Source organism: Grus americana, chromosome 15 (assembly GCF_028858705.1).
Source record: "Grus americana isolate bGruAme1 chromosome 15, bGruAme1.mat, whole genome shotgun sequence".
NCBI lineage: Eukaryota > Metazoa > Chordata > Aves > Gruiformes > Gruidae > Grus > Grus americana.
The window spans coordinates 7,098,502-7,121,884 of NC_072866.1; the positions used below are offsets into that span (position 1 = coordinate 7,098,502).

Sequence of the window (23,383 nt, forward strand, 5' to 3'; positions counted from 1 at the left end):
CTCTGGCTTTAATGTGAGGACAAGACTCATATAAATATGGATGGCTGTTCTAATGCCATGTAGCACTTTTAAGTAAAATCTGGATTAGACCTGGTGGAATACAAAAGAATTTTAAAACCCCTGCATTTCAATGGAAAAACAGAAGTCAGGAATTTGATGTACAGTAAAAGTTTTTCAAGTACTTTGATATTTTGTCCCTTTTGATCACAGACATTCTGACCTTTTAGTGATTCAACACAGAGTTTTGGACACAATAACCAATTTAAAATAAGAATGTGTCAATAGATGCTATAACGTTACCAGTTTTCTTCTCTAAACATACACGAAACCTGTGCAACTTCAGAACCCAGAAAGCATGTTACTGCTGGCAATCAATGAATTTTTAATAACAAGCTCTGTATTAGAGCCCAGGGACTTCAATGCAATATGGGGCCTGATTTCCTTTTACTGACAACCCCTAGAAAAAACTACTGAAGCCAGCACAGTTAAAATGTTCAAAAACCTTCCACAACCATTTGGGTCAAAGACTCTATTCACTGTTGGTTTGAGACATCAGGTGGGAGGTCTCTCCTATTCTGCTCTGCATGTTCAGTAAAGTTGTCAAAGACACCTCCTACATATCTGTGGACTCACTGCAACATTCTGCTTAGTTTCAAGAGGCTCAACAGTTCCCTGTTTTGACTTAATAATCTCTTGGCTAATTTTAATCAGATTTGTTGGATGACAAAAAGGGTTAAAACCCCCCAAGTTTTCATGAAAGCAGGCAATTGGGTGCACCGATTTTGGCAGGAATGGAGTTAATTTTCTTCATAGCAGCCTGTATGATGCTGTGTTTTAGATGCGTGACCAAAACACTGTTGATAACACAACAAAGTTTTAGCTACTGCTGAGCAGTGCTTGCACAGGACGAAGGCTTTCTCTGTTTCTTACTCCACCTGCCCAGCGAGTAGGCTGGGTGTGGGTAGAAGGCTGAGAGGGGACACAGCCAGGACCGCTGACCTGAGTTTGCCAAAGAAATATTCCAAACCATATGGCATCGTTCTCAGCAATAATACTGTGTGTGGAGGGAGAGGGGGTGGTTCCAAGGTATCCACTGCTCAGGAACTGGCAGGGCACCAGTCTACTGGTGGTTAGCGATTGCTTTTACATCACGTTTTGGGGTTTTTTTGGTGGGTTTGTGGGGTTTTTTTCCTTCACTTACTAAACAGTGTTTATCTCGACCAATGAGTTTTCTTGGTTTTGCCTTTCCAATTCTCTTCCCCATTCCACTGCAGAGGGAGTAAGTGAATGGCTGAGTGGTGCTTAGCTGCCTACCAGGGTTAATCCACCACAGTAGAGCCGAAAAATTAGTGCCCTTGCCCACAGAGAAAGATTGTAATATAAACTGAATAGACATTTGCTTCATTTGACCAACTGCAAGCAAATTGGCATGTATAGTCATCCAGTCCAGCAGCACAACCCTAGCTTGGAATTATCCATGTGGCACTCTCCTTGCCCAGCTGGCCGCAAGGGATGGAGGAAGAAGTAGGGAAAGAGCAGATGCTCAGGTGATCACACCAATCCCACTGACAATCAGTTAGCAACATTGAAATGAAAGCTTCTCTTGAAAATCCCACCCCGCATCCATCTTTGGGAATTTAAATGGCTGGTTTGATTTTCTGAAATACTTCTAAGAGCTCAGTAGAGACCAGTGAGGCAACTCCGAGAGACATGAGATGACTCACCAGTGCAGTGATGCCTCTTTCCAATGGAGAATGCAGAGTTTAAAAGATACATCATCTATTCCAATTTTTTCTAATGAGAGTAATGTATCCCCAAACCACACAAAATCCCAATTCTACCATAATAAACTAGGTAATTTCATACAGCATATAGTAAGAAACTGAAAACATACACAGAAACTACGATTCTATGGCTAACAGGAAGACAAAAAAGTTCAGCAATGGCATATCTTTTGGTTTTTTTAATCAAAATGTTGCTCAAGGCTCCCAATACATAAAATCTAGGGGTTTAAGTTATTCCTTCAATAAATGGGGTAAGAAATAAAAGTGAACAGACTGCTCACACTGTATGAAAAAAAATACAAATCCCGTGTGTTTAGCTTGCACACTGGAAAATTAAACAGACAAAAATACATGAGATAGATAAACTTAGCTCTTGGGCTCTTACTGCTATCTGATACACTGTCACCAGCATCTCTATTTTCTAAGCAGGACAAAGAAGAACCGATTGTTTAAGTAGATCATCAAACAGAAGATATAAAGATATTTCTTCAGCAGCAAATGGCAATTAAAGATAAAAAGCGCCAGAACTGTGACAGGAATTACTCCTAACTAGATCACACACAGCAACTAAGAACAATTTACCTCTCCTGTTAGTCTCCCAATATAATGACTGACTTGCTGTCAGTAACACAGTGACTCAGCAGAACTTATTAGCCAGCAATAATACAGCTAACACTAACTGTACATGAATTTGAGTCAACAAAGGAATGGGAAACTTTCCTCAACATGCCAATTTACAGGGGAGTGATGGGTGTTCTTCCATACTCCAAGTTATGAAGTTTGCTTCATCAGAAGACCCCAGACCTTTCCTTATTTAAATACACAAGAACACCCATGTTGATAGATTGTACTTGTTGGATTACAAAATTTTATCTGCCCATCCTACCAAAGAACATTCATTTACAAAGTTTGTATTCATGGCTTTCTGGAAATCCACTGAATGCCACTTCCATCAAACAAGTTCCAGATCGTAAAGGGAATAGAACAGTAAAGCATTGTATCATACGCTTCTATACGACTGATACCTGGCTGAGCCCTTCTGAATCTTGCACGGTACAGTTTCCTCCCAAAAATTTCCCAAGAGTCCTCATCACACTCTGCACAGCAGGTACATCATCACAGAAGGTGTAAACTGAACAAAACCTATGTAAGAGAGCAGCTACTCCTAAGAAGCAGCTCTGGCTTGCTCCCGGTAACTTCAGCAAAGGCTGTAAACAGGCACAAAAAGAACAAAATGTTTCAGAAAAGTGACTCTCATTACTACTGTAATACACAATAGAAAATAAATGTATCGAAATTTTTACACACTAAAACTCAATCTCAACAATGCATATTTTCAAACAGCCCTTAAAGGATCTAAACAAACAAACAAAAAAAGGACAACCCTGCAGAGATATAGTGGAAAATTCTTCCACCTTTACATGTAAACATAGTGTCAACATGATATAGGTGTCAGTTCTTTTCACAAGAAATCATGCCCTGTGTGCTTAGGAAGGAGTATGAAAACAATTCTAAACTATTTTCCAGGATGCTCAAAATAGTAAAACCCTCACCAATACACAGTTTCTCTAAGTCCCACTTCAATACTTAGCAAAAAGCACTGACAGCTCAGTAAGTAATGGGCAGCTTACCATTTTTAGAATGAAAATAAGATTTTCTGTCCCATAAACCTGCAAATTCCAAATTTCTGTATCCTCTGAAGCAAACCTATTACTGTTGAAAATCCCACCACTTCAACAAATGTTTGTGAAGCCCAAGTGAACTCATGATGAATCATTTCACGCAGATACTGTGGAAAGCCCGCTAACACTGACAGCTGTTTTTTGTAATGCTGGTCGGAACCCGTATGACTGGGAACAGCAGGTTGTGATATACTCCACAAGATTCTCCATGGCTGATCAATGGTTCATTAGCACACAAGCAAAGCAGGCATAACATTTTACCTAATTAAAAGAATACTCTTAATGGCTTATTTAAGCTACAAGACTATCTAAGATTTTACTACTTGGAACAACGCAGCTTCACAAAAACCAGAAAATCCAACTTCAGACTCTAACAGTATGACAGATTACACTGTATAATCCCATCAGAACAACAGATCTTTAAAGGAAAAATACACTATAAAATGGAGCCAGTATTACTCTGCATACAATTAACTTATTTAAGGAAAAATGTCAAAACCTGCAATAGCACTGCATATACAAAGGACTGAAATGTCCCCAGGTGCTAAATACAAAGCTTAAACCAAACTGGAGAATAAAGCTCTCTATCCAAACGAGGGGGTGGCTGCAACACCATCATTCTCCTCACACTGACCTGACCTTGAACCTCAAAACTAATTAGCCCAAACCAGTCCCTGGAGTCCACAGGGTAGCTCACACTTTTTTTTTTTCTTTTTCTTTTTTTTTTTTTTTTAAAGTGTCTAGGCTACAAGTGCAAATCAATCTCCAGTGACCAAACATGACTGCATCCTCTTTTGGAATCAAGATTAAAATTGCCAGTAGTTTCACCACCAAAATTACCTGGATTGGTAGGAGTTTTGTATAAATCTGTGAAAAAGACTATTACTATAAAATACAAAAATAATGAGCCAGCTAGATTCATGATAAATTAAAAAAGAAAAAAACCAGTATCGGCTCACAGCAAGAGATTCAATCATGCCCGGGGTGGGTTTAGGAATGAATGAAAATGACCAGAAGAAATATTCCACTTTGTCTTCCTCGACTTCTCCAGAAGCTATAATTTCTTTCATTAGGACAACACATGCCTCTGTAGCACAAGATGGGAGAGCATCTATTAGTGGCTGCCTGTAACACAAGAAAAAAGTACAGCAAATATAAAATGATCAGAATACTTGAGAATCAAATAACAAGCACATTGAGGTTCAGCTTCTTTCAAAGTAAATGAAGGTCCACCAGCTAAGCAAACGCCATATTCCATAGAAATAAATATTATCCTTTGGTTTAGTGACCTTACAGAAATATGCTTCAGCCAAGATGTGAAGAAGTGTATTGGTGTTTCAAGCACTGTGTGTAACTAGGCTTTTAAGAAAATATTCAGTAGCTTTCTCAGAAAATGAAGCCAAAACATATCCCAAGTTTGACTTCTAAAGACTGAGGTACCTTAAAGGACTGATTTTTTTTCTTTCATTTCACCAATAACAAATGAAAATATTAAAACTGAATTGACTAGCTTTTACTTCCTGTGCTTTTTTAGACCTTATCTAAGTGGGAAGGTTACAGCAGCATGACAGACAATACACATTTCAGCTCTTAAGAGTCCCTCTGTAAATATTCTGTGCCTACCTCCTATACTGGTGGATGTATACTTTTGCATTAACTAGGAAGCAGTTGAACTAAACTGGGTAAAAGCACTTGCAATCAGAGTAACAGAGTACTCTGCATGGGATTCTTTTTAGCTCCTAAAGTTAATGACCTCATCCTGAGTAAAATTAGTTTAAAGTTAATATGGAAAGAGGCAGGGTAGTTAATATTCTTAAATATTAGAAAGTAATCTAAACATGACTATTTGTCAAAAGGTGAGAATAAACCTAAGCCAAAACAAAATTTGCCCCTGTTGCAAGAAGTAAAGTTTAAGATACTGTTACAAAAATAAAACCTGATGTTAGATGAATTTCAAACAGGCTGATGACATTTTATACCGAAATCAAGTAAAAAACTTGTTTCTTTGTTTACACTTTTCAGAATATTGATTTTGAAGAGAGAAAAAAATTACATTGATTTTAATATTGCTGGATTAGTATTTCTGAAAGTCTCCAACGACTGGACCAGAACTATTCCTGACTGCAGAGGAGTGGGGGCCTTGATCTTTAAAGCTGCAGTTCAACGATTGGTATAACCATCCTGAGATCAGGTGGCTACTGAAAGATGTGGCTCTACCACGTCCATACTCCCAGCTTAATGTTTGTCTCCTTTCCCCCATGAGTACTAAGGGCACTGAAGGTACAGATCCAGGTAAGCTTTTTCATAACAAACGAGAGTAGACACTTAACACCAGCAGCACTGATTTCCATCTAAGCCATGACTCAAGTTTCCTGTTCACATTGTGCCTGAAACAGGAAGTCTGTCTGTGGGAATAGGCATGGGACAGGAAAGTCTATTTTGAACACAATTTATTCAGTTAAGGAGAGAATATCATCCTTCTGTCACATAAACAAGATATGCAATATACATTCTTCCTTTAAAGTGCTCCAAATTTAAATCCAACATTTGGGCATGGATTTAAAACATTAATCTATTTTCAGTATTTACAACACATTTCTTTCCTATATTTTTTTTTAAATGCAATTACTAAAGGGGCATTACCAGTTGTCTCTGCATTTAAAAGAAGATCTTTTCCATAGTGCTTTTAAGGCCTCAAGAGAAAGATGTCGAAGCTCAAACACAAGAGTCATGAAAAGCTCTGCAGTCTGTAAGAGAATGCAACAATAAACATAGTATTACAGCTGTGCAGAAACCAGCTTTAGAGAACAGAGCACAAGAGACTGGGTTATACCAGTCTTGCCATTGATTTACAATGTAATCTGAGAGGAAAACCTCCTCTCTTCCCTGTGCCCCTATCTTCCTTCCCTCTCTTGCTTTTCTCTTCAGGCTGAAACATAAAAGGAGAAGGGCTTTCACTTAGGATGTCACTCAGTTCCTCAAGCAACAGTGCTTAGACCACTATGCACACCACTAGCACACGAATAATAAACGAAAATGCAGCACTTTGGTTACAATCTAGAAGAGAAGGCCATTATCTTCTCTGTGTTTGTACAACAAGATCCTGATTTATGACTAGAACTGCTGACATAGCCTCAACACAAAATGAAACAACAGTCAAGCTACCTCTGTATTAGTCTTAAGTTTATGAGAAAGATCATTTAACTGAGGTTTGGACAACGCTTAAAAGTTTTGCTGGAGTACCTCTGTGTGAAAATATCCCATCTTACTGGGAAAAAGCCCAAGCATAACTGCTCTTACCTCTGCAGGCAACACAGGATTAGTTACAACTTAATAGACTATTTCAGTTGGAAGGGACCAACACCAATCATTTAGTCCAAATACCTGACCAATTCAGGGCTGACCAAAAGTTAAAGCATGTTATTAAGAGCATTGTCCAAATGCCTCAAACACTAACAGGCTGGGGGCATGGGTCTGCAGTAGAAGAGCTGTTGTCCCTGGCCAAGCTGAATTGCTACAACATACAGCAGCTATTTTACCTGCAGTACGTTATCACACACATTTTTCAGAGTAAAGAAATCCCAGCCCTTCATTCGCAAGCTGCCCCTTGCTCTTGTGGGCAAAACAGAAAAACCTACTTTAGAGTTAAAACCCTAAGTATTTCAATCTAGTTGTAAAGTTGAAGCTGAATAGTTCTGTTTAAGAATTTATTTGCATGTGCATGGCTGAAAGGAATTAAGAGCAATTCAGAGCTGACCCACACTTTTTTGTTAAGTAACTACCTGTACTAGACTTTACATTAAACCACCACATACTCCTCCTCCCCACTTAATTTATATGGCAGTATCAGTTTCCTGTTAGCTGAAATGAGTATTTTTCAGAAACTACTTTTTCAAAGTACTTTTGGATGTGTATTACATTACCAGCAATAATTTTTGTTTTCTAAAATGTGATGCTGGAAATCAAATTAATCAAGTATTAAATTGAACTGAACGCATTATCAATAAGACAGAAGCCTTTCTATTTTTATGCAGTACAAACCTTTCAGTGTCACCCTGACTCAAATCAGGCTCTGTATTACCTACCCAGTCTGTCCTCTGCTGAGAAAGGAAGATATTTTCTCCTTTTTTCAGATTATTTTCATTTGCATGTACACTATTAATCACGTTGTTATTTTGGCCTCAGTACAGCCTTTGGAAAATGGTACTTTAAATGCTAAATAGCATGTAGGTGTGTTCCTCTGAGGCCTGATCCAAACTTCAAGAAAGGAGATAGGTCTCATTACTTGAAAAATAAGCAGAATGTTAGACACAGTAGCTTTTATCTTCATTTTAACCTAACTTTATAATGTACAAGTTTTAATCACAGTCCATGTCATACAGATTTACTTCAATTCTTTTTTCACTTCAGGCATGAAAAGCTTAGGCATAGGACTACTGCTCTGGTTCCAAAGAAAACATTTTCCTTCATGAAAAATCATACAAACAAACTCTAATTCCACTAAGTGACATTTCCAAAGGTCTAGGGAGAGACCTACTTTGACTTCCTGACCTTCCTTCCAGGAGCTGCTTCCAAAAGCAATGAAAAATTGGAATAACCCAGTGCCAGCATTGATTTTTACTTAAGACTGCCAAAACATTCTCAGTAAAAAGCAGCCGTCGTTCAGTAAGAAGATGGAGTAACTTCTTACTGTGTTGTTTGACAGGCTGAGGGAATAATTTTTCAGATCCAATACAAACATTGTTTATGTTTTTGTTCTTTTGGGACTTCTTTTCTTTTTACCAATAATATATTAATTTCATCAAACTGAAATTTATTCTCGTACATGAAACTCTACCTGGGTATTAATTCTGATAACATTTATAATTCCATAGCTAAAATTCCATTAGATCCACATGTATTCCATTCCATCATTACCTTTAAGGTCTATTTTAAAAAGAAATTGCCAAACCCTGAACACTATGGAGCTAGTGAAACAGTTTACATTTCATGGTCTATAAAATATACAGAGAACTGTATTTAATGAAGTTCTTCAAAAGCATTTTTAAAACACAGACCTTATGTGCATTTTTACACATGCAAATACACTATGGGCGGCGTGATTAGGGGAGCTGGGGAGCCTCATGGATCTCATCACAAGGAGCTGTGTGTGCAGCTGCTGCTGAGTTCAGGTGGCTCATCAGCTGGAGACTGCAGCACAGTTCCAGATAAAATTTCCAGACTAAATATATTTCCAGGTGAAATAATTTTAGACTGTAGACTGACTTCATTCTGCTTCACACCTGCTGACTAGACAAGCTCCCATCTAATAACTCAGTGCAAAATTTCACAGAGAAACAGCTATTTTTTCTTCCTAATAATAAAACTTCAGAATGAGCTGTCTGGTCAAGTGAGCTGTTTTTATTTTTTAAGGTAAGTTGCATTGAAATTGAGCTGTCAGATAGAGGAATTTACAATGAGGTTATTGTTTATTTATAGTATTGTAATAACAAACTACATGCAAATTTGGCTCCCATTCCCAACCCTAAACGAAACATAAGGAACCTGGCTTTTCTTCTACGTAAAAGCTTGCTTTTCCTTCTATCTGTAGACTTACTGTAGCTCTACTTAAAAAAAAAAAAATCCTCTGAAAGCATAAACATGGTATAGTTTAGATTGGAAGGTAAAGTAGTAAAATGTTTCTCAATAAAAGTGTTTCTATTTATGATATATACAAACACTTAACCTTTGAAAGCTTGACACCTTATTTGCTGCCAAGTATAAACCTATGTAATCACAAGAGAGGTTGCTTTGAAAATGTGTTCAATGAACATCTTTGGTTTTGCCTACTAATTTATGTTCTCAATGAAAGCCTTCCCTCCAGTAAATTTAGTATATTTCTTTGGAATTACATAGCTGTCTCTAAGGCTTTCCAATTCATGGCAGACAAAGACTTCTGTTCCTGGTAAAGTTGTTATTATAGTCATACAGAAAAAGAACAGTCAAATTTCAAAAAGCAAAATCATCCAGGTAACTACACTATCTCAATTCATCTTGATAATCAGAAAATCTTCCTTACCTGGGAAATATTCTGTCCTACTCCCTACAACCACAAGTTAGAAACATGCAAATCCTAACACCCAACTAGGTAGTAACCAGCAATTAGAATGCCTTATGAGAAAAACAAATTGTGAGACCATGCCCTAAACGTAAACTCTTTTGGGTCAGACTGGGGTACAGGAGTTGGGCACAGTGTATCTGACATACTCTTGCCCACACTGCTTAATGCATATACAGCCACATTCACTAGAGCTAATAACCCAGCATCAAAATCCAGCCTGCCAAATGCAAATGCAGTCCCCAGCAGCAGCTGTGTGACAGGCTCCCTTCAAGCTTCTCTCAAGTCAGAGTCCCTTCTCTCCATCCCTTTGACCATTCTTTGTCAGTATGCAGCTTGTTCACTTAATGGTCCACTAGCTAATCTACATGCACATTGAAATTCAATCTTGTCTCATAATAGCATTAAAAAATTAAACAACGACTTTGCTTCCTTGGAAGTGACACAGTCTCCACCCGCATTTTCTCAATCCTTCACTGTTTTCCCTGGAGTTGGGGATTTTCCCTTCCATTTATTCTTGGTTTTGTGCCCTGAAAGAAACGCATAATTTCTCCTCATTCAGAGTCAAACAATAAAGGGACAAACAAGCTATACATGCATAACAGCAGAGCTGTCTCCCAAGAAACCCTGTGGGCATTCCCATAACTTCTTTCCTGGCCCAAAGGACATTTTATCGGTTGGAATGAGGGATAATAAAGATCCCCTTTGAAATGTCTTGTAACACAGAAGGAACACTCTGAAACAGTGAAAATGGCTGACAACAAATCGAACCCTGTGCTGGGACAGGCATATGATGAATAATTCACCTCTTTTTTAGGCAGTGACACAGACAGCAGCCACTTGTGTTAATCCTAGTAATTTACAAAACAAATTTCCCACACATGAAGCCAGTGGGCCTCTTTGGAGATACAAGTGACATCCCACTGTTACTGGGAAAAATCATCTATCATTCTTTCAAAGACACTGAATTATGGGTGTTCAAAAGAAGGTAGGATTTAGAGAAAGTTTCTCAGGTCCACTGCAGTAATTTATTTTATTCAACATTTTCCAAGCAGTATTTAGATTCTCTAGTCTGTTCCTAAATGCCATTACATACTGCTGTTACAATGACAGCCACATAGGATTAAACATTATTGTACCCAAAGAGGCTGCTTTTATTCTACATTAGCAAGAACCATTACATTTATGGCTCTGTTAGCTCTCTATAACCCAAATCTCCCTAGCACGCAGCTAAAAAAGATGGCAGAACTGCTTATAACTCAGAGAGAGAAACCTATCCCATATACCACCACTCAGAAAGGCCACCTGCTGCCTTCTCCACAGCCCTCTGCTGAGGTCTTTGTCAGCCTGTGATACCAGGTCAGACTCTGATCACCATTTAATAGGTTGGGAGTAACTACTAGGGTTGCAATTTATCACAGCTGACTGATGTTGCCTGTTTCAGTTGCTGTAACTGTGATCCTTCTCCAGCCTATGCCTTTGCCTTATGTCTCATGCCACATTATACAAACACCTACCTGTGCTCATTAATCACAGCTAAAGCTAAGAGAAAGGTGAATAGACACAGTATATTAATTTCTAAACAGGCACCACTGGCCTGCAGAGCTGTAATCCAGCACTGCACTCTTCTCCAGTCCCCATAAAGCCTGTACTCCAGGTGTGTCCCTGCCCAGGGAAGAGACAGGCAGAGATTTTGTGCTTTAACACGGGACTTTACCTAGACAAAGGAAGGTGAAGTGCCTTCTCCTAGGCTATGTCTGAAGCTTTTTGTTAATGTCACTTGCACCTACATGCATTTACAGGACAGATCACAACACCACTGCACAAGAAATAACCTTGCTCCAAAGTACGAGCAATCTAACAAGACAAGAACATCAGAGGACAGGGAATATACCAGGAATGAGCTTATTACACTCATCAGTGCCAAGTTCATGGAGGCACCAAGGCCCAGTTCACTGCCTTCCCCATCAGACCACACGTGTTTTCTAGTAATATTGTGACCATGAATGACTTAAACAAGAAGTGTGTTCTTCTATTTTCAAATTTATGTTTTTGTCACACTGTTCCAAATAGGAACTTCATTACTAGCAAGAACCACTCCATCTGAAGCATAATGGGATATGAAGTGCCTTCTCTTTTAAATCATTGCCCTCAGTTCAACTCAGGTCAGCAATGATTAAGCACCATCATCTGTTGATCCTTCTGTATTGTATATAACAGGTGTTCTTGATAAAGTCTGCATTTCACAGAAAATAGGGATCTTAATTTCAAAGACAGTGACAAATACTAACTGATCCAGCTCCTGCCAGTATCAACAAAAACCACAAGACCTGAGCAAACTAAGGAGACAGGCAGACCCTCACCTAGAATTATGGTCATCACAGAAAAAAATTAAGACACTGCATGTTACACATGACCAGAATATCCCACCCTATCTTAACAGCATTCACCAATGAAAATGGTTTAAGTGAGAAGAGATTCCCTCCAGATCCAAGCAGCATCCCCAGAAAACATGATGGTTATTACTAGAATTCATCAGAAGCACATGGAACCAACCAGCCAAGATCCATGGGCAAGGGTTTCATATGCAAACTATTTTGAGGGGATGAGGCAACAGGAGAAGGACCACAGAACTCAAATAAACATGGAAACACCAGAACTACCAGGGCAGTAACCCACACTACAGCTGTAGAAAAGTGTTTCTACAATTAAGCATCAAAACCATCAGTGATAACCTAAACCAGACACTTTTTTGTTTGTTTTTTCCACAGCAAAACAAAAATCCAGAACGTTTTCTTTCAGTTTAATTTAGAATACAGTTCAAAATTGCTTTTGCCCAATATTCAGGGGCCACGTGACGTTTTGACTCTTCAGTTTTATTTATTGTTTATATAGGAAAATGACACTTCAAAGCATTTTATCTTTCTGTAATTCCACATTAAAAAATTCCCAAAACAATGGAAAGCTTCAGTATTTCAAAACTGCTGCTCTCCTAGTCACCTCTAATCTGTGTAGGAGACCACAAAGGGCCAAACAAGGTCCTTACAAGGAAATGGAGGTTATGTGTAAAAGCTTACCTCAAAACTCGTACTATGTGCTAAGCAAAGTTTCCACACTAGTTCAGTTACTTTCCCTCCAGTGACTTCCTTCTCAGTTTGTTCCCTTTCATAGAGCATGCTGGTCACATACAGATCCTCAGAGCCAACTGGAAAGACACAAGGAAAAATCAGATATCTGGTGGCTGCTGGCCATTTACTATGATTAACCCTAAATGCAAGGGAAGAGTTTCTCTCTCTCTTTATTGCTACATGTAAGAATCTCTCTAGTCTTAGTTAAAGCCAAGGGATGAATATGAATGCCTGCAGTCAGGTTAAATTTAAGAATACAACAGACTAAAGGCCTAAAGGTAAGTGTCACCTGAAAGAGTCAGAGAAACAAGACAAAGATGATACACATGAAAAAAGTCCCACTTTCTGTCAGTCAATATGCCTCTTACAATGGCCCTGCTACTTAACATTCATCGCTCTTTCCAATTTTACCTAATCGCTCACTCCTCCCAAAAACTCAACAGAAGATCTAAGTGCCAAGAAAAATAAATAGCTTGGCTCTTAACCTCTTCCTGAGGAAGAATCTTGTCATTTTAAGTTGGCATAACTATAGACAAAAAGTGTCCTGGAAATTTGGATTTTCCTTTTAAAAAAAAAAACTATTTAGAAGTAGATAAAAAAAGAATATGAAATGTTTTCAACATTTAGAGCTCAACTTTAAAATCTTTCCTTAGGCAAGCCTCCCATTGACTTTAGCAAAATCATTCTCCAAAGGAGAAGCACACATAGCGAAGAAGGAGCAAAAATTGAAATAGTTCTCAGACATGGCATGTCCTTAGTTCCACTAGGACTTGCAATTATTCAGGCTCCATTTAATCACAAACTAGGAATTGTCCGCACACACAGGAAGACTGATGCTCTGCATACAAGGAGTCTATGTATGTACAGTGGGTAAAAAAAGGGTGGACCATTAAGGAAATCTATCACTTTTGGAGACCAATCCAGCTTCCTGTTACAGCAGGCCCCAACTCCCAACGAAGGGACAGCTCTCAGTAGCCCTGCCTGTAAAAACATCCACTTTCACATAGTGTAATGCATGAAAGGAAATATCAGGTGCAAAGAGTTCTCACAGGCAAGAAGCAGCCCCAAGATTTTTCTAGGAAACTAATTTATTTTAGCAGAAACATCATGTTACCTTTTTTGTACAGTGTCTCTGTTTCCACTTGAAAGAGTTTCAGTGAAGACTGTGTCTGTGTCTTTGCCCCACTGCCCTTCTGAGAGAACGGTGTAACAAGATTGGACTCGGTACATTTGGCCTCCACCAGTACTCCATCCTTAATGCTCTGAACACATTCCAGTTTGGAGGACAGGATCTGCTGCTCAGACTGAGAAGAACAGATGCTTCAGGTAAAGTCTTGATGACCTATGTTAGCCTGCCCAATCCTTTCTCTCCCAACTTCATGGAGGATTCCAGTTCTGTGATACAGTGTGAAGTCTCTTTTCCAGACCTCTGACAGCCCCCAGCCTGTGGAGGTTAATATGCTCTTTATTTTCAGTCTAATTTTTCCATCACTGAAATGCAACTGCTATTAACTTTCAGTGTAAAACAGTCTCAACTCATTTCAGTTCACAAAGCATCAGTGTTAACCTGATCTTTTTAGTCAGCAGAGTTGAGAAAAGCAAAAGGCTGGTAAATTATGATTAGCTAGTACAATACAAGAAACAAGTAACATTCACCTAATAAAAATGGCACAAGATACAAATACTGACTGTATTTGCCATGAACAGTGGAAAGCTGTTTAACTATCTTTTAGAAAAGCTTCTATCTTTTCAAAGTTTTCTGCAAATAACAACTTTCTTTGCACATTATATTTTTCTTACCCACATCTCCCTATTCCTCTTTCACACTCTACTTTCAGTTTACCACTGTAACACATTTTAATGACAGAGTTTAATCCAATCACCTAACAACCTCTTGCATTCGTACTATAATGCTCATCAACTACAATGCCAATTTGCATTAAAAACAAATTCTGTGAATTTGAACAGGCATTACAGGGACAATAACATTAATAATTTCTTTACTAAGGATTCAAGTTTGGGCAGACACACACAAATACAACTGAGCACAAATGACTATTCAAAAATGTTTTCATTTACATTATGAAAAACATTCCCACTTTCCCATTAGCAGAAGTACCTGATGTGAATTGCAAACCTGGTACTTAAGATTCTTCGAAGAAATTAAAAGGCTCTGTGGAATAATCAGCATCATTCCCCAACACTTACTGACATATGAGGAAGAGCAACGGACTGCACAGAAGTAGAACCAGAATACCGATGAGAGCAGAGGCTTAAGTCCCTTGTCTTGACAAGATTAGGACCTTTTCGCTGATACCTGGTTGGGCATATTCCAAGAACATCCACCTAGTAACAAATGTACAGTGTTGAATCACACATGCACACATACAATACAAGCAGGTATTATGGGCTATTACAATTAATTTTAATAATTGCTTTGTTGTAATAACGATGCAACAGAAATCTAAATTCTCCCTTGCAGGACACTGGCTTCACCACAAAAGCCACAGAAAGGCAAATCATTTTAAAGACCTTGGTCAAACTTTGTAATAGCCTGGGTTTGTTGATTTGTTTAACTTCACTATGTTATTCTGAATCAAATCATTTACAGATGTATGCTTTTTCATTTAAGATTTTGTGCGTTTGCAGGGGAGCATTAATTCAGAAGAGCATTTCTACTCAGAAGAAATATAATTACATATGGGTGTCCCAAGCCTTATTGCAGAACATCTATTTAAGCACTGATATGTAGCAATAGCATGAGAATGAGGTAGTGCACATCATGCTGAAGGTCAATGTAGAGACTGTTCTTCACAACAGAAGTGCAGCCATTGATGTCTCTCAGCTGCACTCATGCAAACACATGGGCAACAGTGGGGTACTCCGGACTATTATTTCAGTGTAACAGCAGAACTTGAGCTTAAGTATTCAAATGAAAAATTGTAAAGAGCTCTTAGAAGTCTGATCTTAAAGCCTCCTGAAATTAATGAAAAAAGTCATGATGAATAATGAATATTGTATTTTCCCCAGAGAACAGGTAAAGCACAAGCCCTTGTGTTACAACGCCTCAGAAAACTCTGCAATACACAGCTTATCCTCAGATAACAAGGCAGTAGATTCCAACTCTCAACAAGAATGCAAATTATAGGTAATTTTATAACATTCACTACAAAAAGCAATTAGACGACCACCACTGGCTGCTGACCAGTCACCAAGTGGCAAGAACCTTTAGTTATTTAAAAAGGGAATAGACTTAACATGCACAAGGGCTAACAGCCACCCTAGAGCATGACTCTACCAGTGGTCTCACCTCTTCAACAACTGCACTAGCAGTGGATGCTTGTGACGTCTGCAGGACACTGAGAATGCCTCGCTTTATGTTCAGTGCCCAGGTCTGTTCACTCCTCACAGGACAGAGCTTCAGAACTTTCCCATCGTGGAAAGAAAAATGAAGAGGATGCTGTTCTAGTCTTTCCCTGCAATAAAACAGTTTATAGTTTCTTGCTTCAAACAGTGGCTGCAAGTCAGTTTATGACGTTGGACTGAGATTTTCTGAACAGAGCTGTTCCTGTACAATGGATCTGTCCTATTCTGTATCTCCACTCTTTATAGCAAGCCTCTATTCTTCATGAATTCACCCTGATTCTAAGAGCCCTTAAAACAAACCAAAAACTATCAAGTTACCAACTCCTGGTAAATTCTTTACAAGTAATTATACTTAATGGCAACAATTCTTGTTTAATGTAAGAGAGAAATTCCATTTTATGACTCAGGGTGCCTTTAGCATTGGTTAGCACGTTTCAGTTGCAGAGTAACTGTATGTACTCTTTATCATTCCTCTTCAGCTGTGATACGCACAAGAACACCTGCTTTCCAATCAACCCATATCTTCCTGCTCTGCTAGGTGTACATACCTGGGCTCTATCCCAAAGTTATCCCCCAGTCTCTGTTGTCAGTTCACACTCTGATTGCTTTTGCTATCCCAGATTGAGAGTACAGTATTTTCTACTTTTGCAAGAGATCACTTTTTAACATTGATTTTCAATTCTAATGTAATGTACTTTAATCATATATTTCCTCTCTAAATGGGGAAAAATAAGCCACCCAAAGGAAGAATTCTGCAGTAGCCCAACAGTCAGCTCCCATACAGGGAGATACTCAGTTCATCTGCACATTAACTGTGGAACTAACTGTTCATCTAATCATCTAGGTCACAAAGACAATGTAAGAGAAAAACTTTTAATGTTCAAACACCCGGATAAAGTCTTTCCATGAGAAGAGACTGTGCACATGGGATAAACTTCTGAACTCCTAGGCAACCGTGGTTGCTTTTGCTACTATCTGTGGAAATTACATGCATGTTCAGAGGACAAGCTAAACCACTGTATATTCACAATAGGCTAAGGCAAATGCTAATAAGGTTCACTCATTTGAATAATTATTTTCAACAGCCAAGTTTCACTGAATGCTTTCTTTGCTAGCTCTATTTTTTGGCTTCCCTGCAAAGAACAAGAGACAACTGCTGTTACCCCTATGAAAATCCTACGAATAACTTCACGGAAGATGTGTCTGTAGTCTGATTTGAACTCTGATACCACTACCCGTACCGTGGAACACAAAGCTCTTCCTGATGAATATAAAAAGCAATGCATTTACTCGAAACTTGCTCTTTTGACCCTTTGGATTGAGTCAATTATCTCAGTGCTCAGTGTTGTTTAAAGGCTGAGAATCCAAGTGGCAGGACAAAGAGGAAGATTACAAGGCTGAGCTTAATCAGATGACAGAACTGCCTTTTTTTTGATGACACAAGAAGCATCAGCTCTCTGGGAAAATACCAGACCTCCACAGTTTGAAGAGACCTTTTTGTATAGGCATCTTCACTAGAGTCTATACCTTTGCAAGTCAGAGGGAAACACACTGACATATGTTATGAATGAGCTACTAAAACCAAAAACATAAAAGGAAGAAAATGACATTAGACAAATCAATGCAATTTAAATATCCTGGAAGAAAAAATCCAACATTTTACATCGTGAGAATCCTCCAAACCAAGAACTTCTAAAATGTACTTCAAAACTCAAGAGTCTGTACAAGTAGCAACTGCAACTCAGAAAACTAGTGAGCGATCCATATACGCTGCTAAGTAGCTAGAGGCCTGATAATTTGTACGCAGAATAATTTTAATTGTCTACTCTCCAAATATTTTTACATACAAAGGGATGAAAATTAGGTGCAAAAAAATATATTTGGACCAAATGCTTCTCATTTTGCTGATGGTGCTCATATTTTCATCCTTGCTTTTTCAAAAACAAAAATAAAAAAACAGCAAAACAAAAAACCAACTAAAACTGAACAAAAACCAACTAAAACTGAACAGAGTATGAAACAGAGTGAATAATGTCCAGTCAAGCTGCTGCTAAGCCACATAGCTTCAAAAAACAACAACAAGACCAGCTTACAAGGTTTTTTTACCTCAGACTGTCCATTTCCTTCAGAGGTTCCTCTCTGGATGAAAGACTTTTCTTAATCTGTACATCTTGCATCTAGGAGCAAAGATTATAGAGCAACAAATACATTGTCAATAGGAACTTGGGGTATTAGTCTATGACATTGTCTGTAGATGTCCGTATGTGACAATGAAAAACAGCTCAGTGCTGCAAGCAACACAACCTCAACAGCCACATCTTCAGGTTGCATATCTGAGAAAGTTTTCAGAAATTTCTTCTACAGTCACCATTAAATACATTTTATACAGCACTATTATATCCCTTTCATTTTTAAGCCAGAAGCAATCACGTACTCTGGGGTGAAGTAGGAGCATGGATAAACATAAGTCCTTTCTACTCCAGTTGAGAAGCAAAAGGACTACCCATCTCAGAGACTACAGCTAGTAAAGTTCTCAGCATTCAGTAGCCATTTCATAGTTTACTTTTACTGAATTCAGAGGAGAAAAGGCATACTTAAGTTCACTATGGAATTTCCTAAAGTACTTGCCATTTGGTTGGTTGTGGTAAGGAAGAGTTGTTCTCAAATGGTAGATCAAAAATGGTGGCTCTCTGCCCCATTTGAAGTACAGCACAGACTGCAACTGTTAGTAATTTTTTTTTCTTAATATCTTTTACTTTTTTTTTTTTTTTTTTAAGACAAGCATTCAACTACAATTGTTTTGTGTATCTTAGGAGGCCTCAAATAAAGAGCTAGAAGTTGAGGAATCCGGCCTATTGTAAGGCAGAAGAGAGTGATTCAATACGAAGACAGTACCCAAATTCTCATTTTTCATGTAAAATCAAAGGACCACTGGCCAGTTAATTTCATCCATATGGTCATGTTAGGACAGGGATAACTATCCTATTCTTCATTGGCCTCATGTGTATGTGTATATATTACACACGTCAACCCCCCGCAGAACCCATGAATTATCCCCTCTGTTAACCTGAAGGAAAACCAAGGCAGATGAGAGAAGTTTATTTTCTTCCCCTGCTAAAGCACTGTAGTTCTCAAACTGGCCTACCGCAGGGCTCACCCCAGGAAGAGGTCTGTAACTTGAAACTGGTCTGTTGCTCTTGTCACTGAGAGAGATATCTCCTCTGGAGATCAATGGAGCGTTACAAGATTGAATTTTACACTGTGCTAGGAATGGCACTAATCCAGCACATCCTACAAATTTCTCAAGTTCTCTTTAAAATGCTTGCTATTTTTAAATTACTGCTACAGATATGAAAGTGCTTAAAAATAAATCAAGTTCCTTTCAGAGCGACTAGCTTCATCTCCAGTTCTGCAATTCATGTAACAAAACAGTGAAACTGTCATGCCACTTAGGAAAGAAAACAATGATTTGTTTAATCTGCCCTTTAAAAATGGCAAATACTTAATTTGAAGCCATGCCACATCAAAGCAATTCTGAAACTCTAATTATGAGATCCAGAATTTAACTGGCTTTTAATTACAAGAAAAACAAATGTTTTAAATGTAGCAGTAATCCCAAAGAAAGATACATTTCCACATTAGCTCATCCCAATCACTCAGATTATGATAATACTCACTTTCAAAACCATCTGGCAATTCCCCAATACCTCAATGATCACTGTGCTCGCCAGAGAGATGCCACTGCTTTTGTAAATACTTCCCTGCAGGAATGTGCTGGTGACTGCTGAATACCTGAAACTGTATCTAGCTCTTTTGGGGAAGTACGATGCACTGTGTTCTTGGAAACAAACAAACAAAAAAACTTTTTTAGTCTATTAGGCTTCCCTCTCCCCCTATTTTTTTTTTTAACTTTTTAATCTTTTGGCCACTGAAATCAGCTAAACAAGAACAAGGAGGTGGATATTCAGAATGTTCCTGTGCCATTTGGAGTTATAATTGAAAGAACTGGGTTTCTGAAAGCACCCTGCATGCTAGCAATAGGTCCTGTGTGGAAGGTGAAAAGAATTCCTCTCTCCCCTATGCACATAACCTCACGATTTCCATCAAGGCAGGAATATAATTTCCAAGAGCAGAAAAGGAATGCAATGCATTTACGGCATGATGCTCTTTCAACACCTTTCAGAGAGCATCAATGCAGGACCAATGCATCATCAACAGCAAGACAAAAAAGATCTGCTGATGCATTCAGTGCTTTTCAAAGGCCAGGGCAAGATCTCCTCGGGAGAACTTCATCCACGTGCTCCCCTTGCTCTTACACTGAAAAGCACTTTTGCACATTCAAGTACCTGCTGGCAATGTAAATGAGAAGCATAAGTTACAAACTACAGCTCAAGCCATTCAACCAAACCTTTCTAGTTCAGTTCAATATCCTGTCTTCCCATCCACCTCTCCTTCACAGAATAGAAGTTTTGTGCCAGCTTATTGAAGGAGAATCTTCATGCCTGTTTCAGTAGGAAAGGAGCTAACACTAAGCACTGGTAAAAAAGACATTCATATATGGCTGGGTTTTCTCCTGCACTGGTTTAGTAGTTCGCTTAGCTCTAATGTTTATGAGTTCTGTGAGTTCACAGAATGCAAACTTTAGGCAGGTCTGGGCCTGGTAAAGCTTAGTGGAACTTCTCCGCTACTTCCACGAATGCTGATCACTTGGACATAAACATCATTCTTCTAAGAACACAACATCCCTACTGAAGAGAAGGAAGTTTTCAAATCCCTCCTTCCTTATTACAGCCTGAATACAGTCTTGTTTTACTCACCTACACACTCTGCAAAACAGGAAGCTCCATAATTCAAACTCTCTGAGGATCCTGCAATGACAGGTAAGATAATAGAAAAGCACTGAAAATTTGTGTGCAGCTCAGGACAGACCTGCTGCTTTTCAATTACAATGAAATAACTGAAACCAAAGCATGGCCCTCAAAAAAAAAAAAATCCACGAGAGTTTTGCTACCAAGTATACAGAGACAAGACTTTGCTCTTGTCCCTTTCCACACATCTATACCACACAAGCACACACATTAAGGAATGACATACCTTAGTGTATTTATTGAGGTAGGTATGGAAATGCAACAATACCATGGATTACCAAGCAAATTAAAAAAAAAGGGATTCTTAATCCAGGAAAGAAATACACATTTTATACACCACACTCCTTCACATCTACAGGCGTTTTACTTTAATGCAGTTAGGGAAAATTCCTACTTAGCCAAGATTTTTATTGCACACAGCCATTCAAGAAATCATAAGTATCATTTAAAGCAGAACAACAGCAAGTTTTACTGTCCAAGAAAAACTTTTCCAGCACGAACACACTACGGAACACAACCAACTGCCACCCTTAAGTTGTGATGTTTAAGACTTCCTTTAACACTGGAGAGCCTGTTCTCCAGCATGACTTTCATTCAGACTTTGACTGGGAGGGCACCAAATTCAAGGGGATGCAGAACGCGCTTACACCACACAGGAGGAAATGCTTCAGATTTACGTTGGTATGAACAGGGGCAACAGTTGGGGCTGCTATGTACAAAGCGTCCATTCCTTGTCTTCACTCTTTGTGCACACATCTGCACAGTACACTAATAAGGCGCTCACGCTAATGCTCTGACGCTGAATGACCTTAAATAAGCCTGGCAAAATTACATTCATCAGTTATTGCAAGCATTACTAGACAACATAAAAGTCCATGATAAACTAACTGGAAGAAAAACTCTATTTTTACAGAGAAGTTAAGCAACAGTGAAATTTTTATCATGCTTCTACAAGCACGATGACTGGGTACTCAAAGGGCTAAACTGATATAAACCATGCTTCAGCACATGAAGCAAAATCATTGCAGATTGCTTTCACCCCTGGCAAATACACAGGTACTATGTTGAAGACTGGCCTATTGGTGCCAACCTCTTGAGAACTTCTGTGCTAAATTTGAGGTGAATTACAGGAATTTTGAGAGAGGAGTCCCATGATGGACACATGTGAGATGCACGTTCCAGGACCTGATCCTGCACTGCTAACACTCCCCGGCACTCAGCAAGTTACCCCAAGTCCTAGATATCGATAGGAACGTGCACATAGCAGAATCAGTCACGTCCCAGCTGCTCATATGCCCTGCAGTGATACACAAGGAACAGCCAAAAGCAAATATGTGATCCTGTTGCACTTCAATACATGGCACTTGTATGTACCATAGTGAAAGAAAATGCTACTTTATTAATAGATCGTGTATTACATGATTTAATTAGTATTAAAAGCATTCAGCCCTAACTTGCCATTATTGATAAATCTTTCCTAAAAGTAACTCCCACAAGAAGTTCAACAGTACATAGAATCGCAACCAACCTCTATGCTATACTATATGCTAACGAACCTCCCTGTTAAGCCATAACTAACATTCCTGTGTTGCTCAGCTTTGTCTCCCAAAGAGAGCCTTTTATTCTGGTTCGGTGCCTTTGGATGTTTTTTTTATATATATACTATATGCCTGAAGGAAATGCTCTCTGAAACGACATTATTTATTGGAATCATATTTTCCCTTCTCTTAATCCTCTTTTATGAAATGTCAAAATTATGGGCAGGAGGACAGAAGGGAATTCACTGGTTTTGTAACAAAAATAAGAAAGTGTTTGTTTCTTCAGCACCAACTCAAGCTTATATACATTTTTATTCCCAAGATAAAATTTAAGTTTCTGCAGCACAGAATTACATTTTTCTTGAAAAGGCTTTACCCCCACATTCATATTTTCCTCCCAACAAATGCTCCTTCTTATTTTGCAGATTAATTCTCTCTATGGAACTTCAGATTTTACCTTTAAAAAGTACGAATAACATGTTATTTTCAAGCAAACTTGGTCTTAGTACTACAGATATCTGCAAAACTAGAAAACTTTCTATCATAAAGAGACCAGGTCATATAACATATGAGAATTATCATTCGACTATTAAGTTTTATAAGTATACCTATTGATACATAAAACATATGCATTAAGTTTAACATTCCAAACACAACACATTTGGAGAGAAACATTTCTCAGTCTCCTTGAGGAGAAGAAACCATCCCTAAGTATCTAGAGGGTCAGGTAAGAAAAGGGCTATCTACCTCACCCTTTTCTTTTAAACAGTGGAAAAAGGTAGTGTTAAGTTAATGGCTTTCAATGGAGAAATCAGTACAAATTATTCAAGAACCTTGAAATAAATACAGAAAGACAAACTTGGAAAATTCATCTCTGTTATGTAGCATCAGATTTTTAAGGTGTTGAGCATGCCTCTCCA

The 23,383-nt window shown here is 38.5% G+C and overlaps 1 protein-coding gene across 1 annotated transcript in view; it reads right to left on the bottom strand.

Annotated features, from left to right (window-relative positions):
• The window catches only part of LOC129213269 (uncharacterized), a 106,454-nt gene that overhangs the window by 77,325 nt on the left and 5,746 nt on the right, over nucleotides 1–23,383 (bottom strand). Inside the window, exons 2-11 of the mRNA XM_054843009.1 lie at nucleotides 20,875–20,925; nucleotides 19,735–19,895; nucleotides 18,164–18,234; nucleotides 16,002–16,167; nucleotides 14,900–15,037; nucleotides 13,806–13,995; nucleotides 12,641–12,768; nucleotides 6,110–6,213; nucleotides 4,426–4,591; nucleotides 2,810–2,992 (exon numbers count right to left, since the gene is read on the bottom strand). Of these exons, the coding sequence (XP_054698984.1) occupies nucleotides 2,810–2,992; nucleotides 4,426–4,591; nucleotides 6,110–6,213; nucleotides 12,641–12,768; nucleotides 13,806–13,995; nucleotides 14,900–15,037; nucleotides 16,002–16,167; nucleotides 18,164–18,234; nucleotides 19,735–19,746 (1,158 nt within the window). The 5' untranslated portion in view covers nucleotides 19,747–19,895; nucleotides 20,875–20,925. The remainder of the gene's footprint in view (nucleotides 1–2,809; nucleotides 2,993–4,425; nucleotides 4,592–6,109; nucleotides 6,214–12,640; nucleotides 12,769–13,805; nucleotides 13,996–14,899; nucleotides 15,038–16,001; nucleotides 16,168–18,163; nucleotides 18,235–19,734; nucleotides 19,896–20,874; nucleotides 20,926–23,383) is intronic.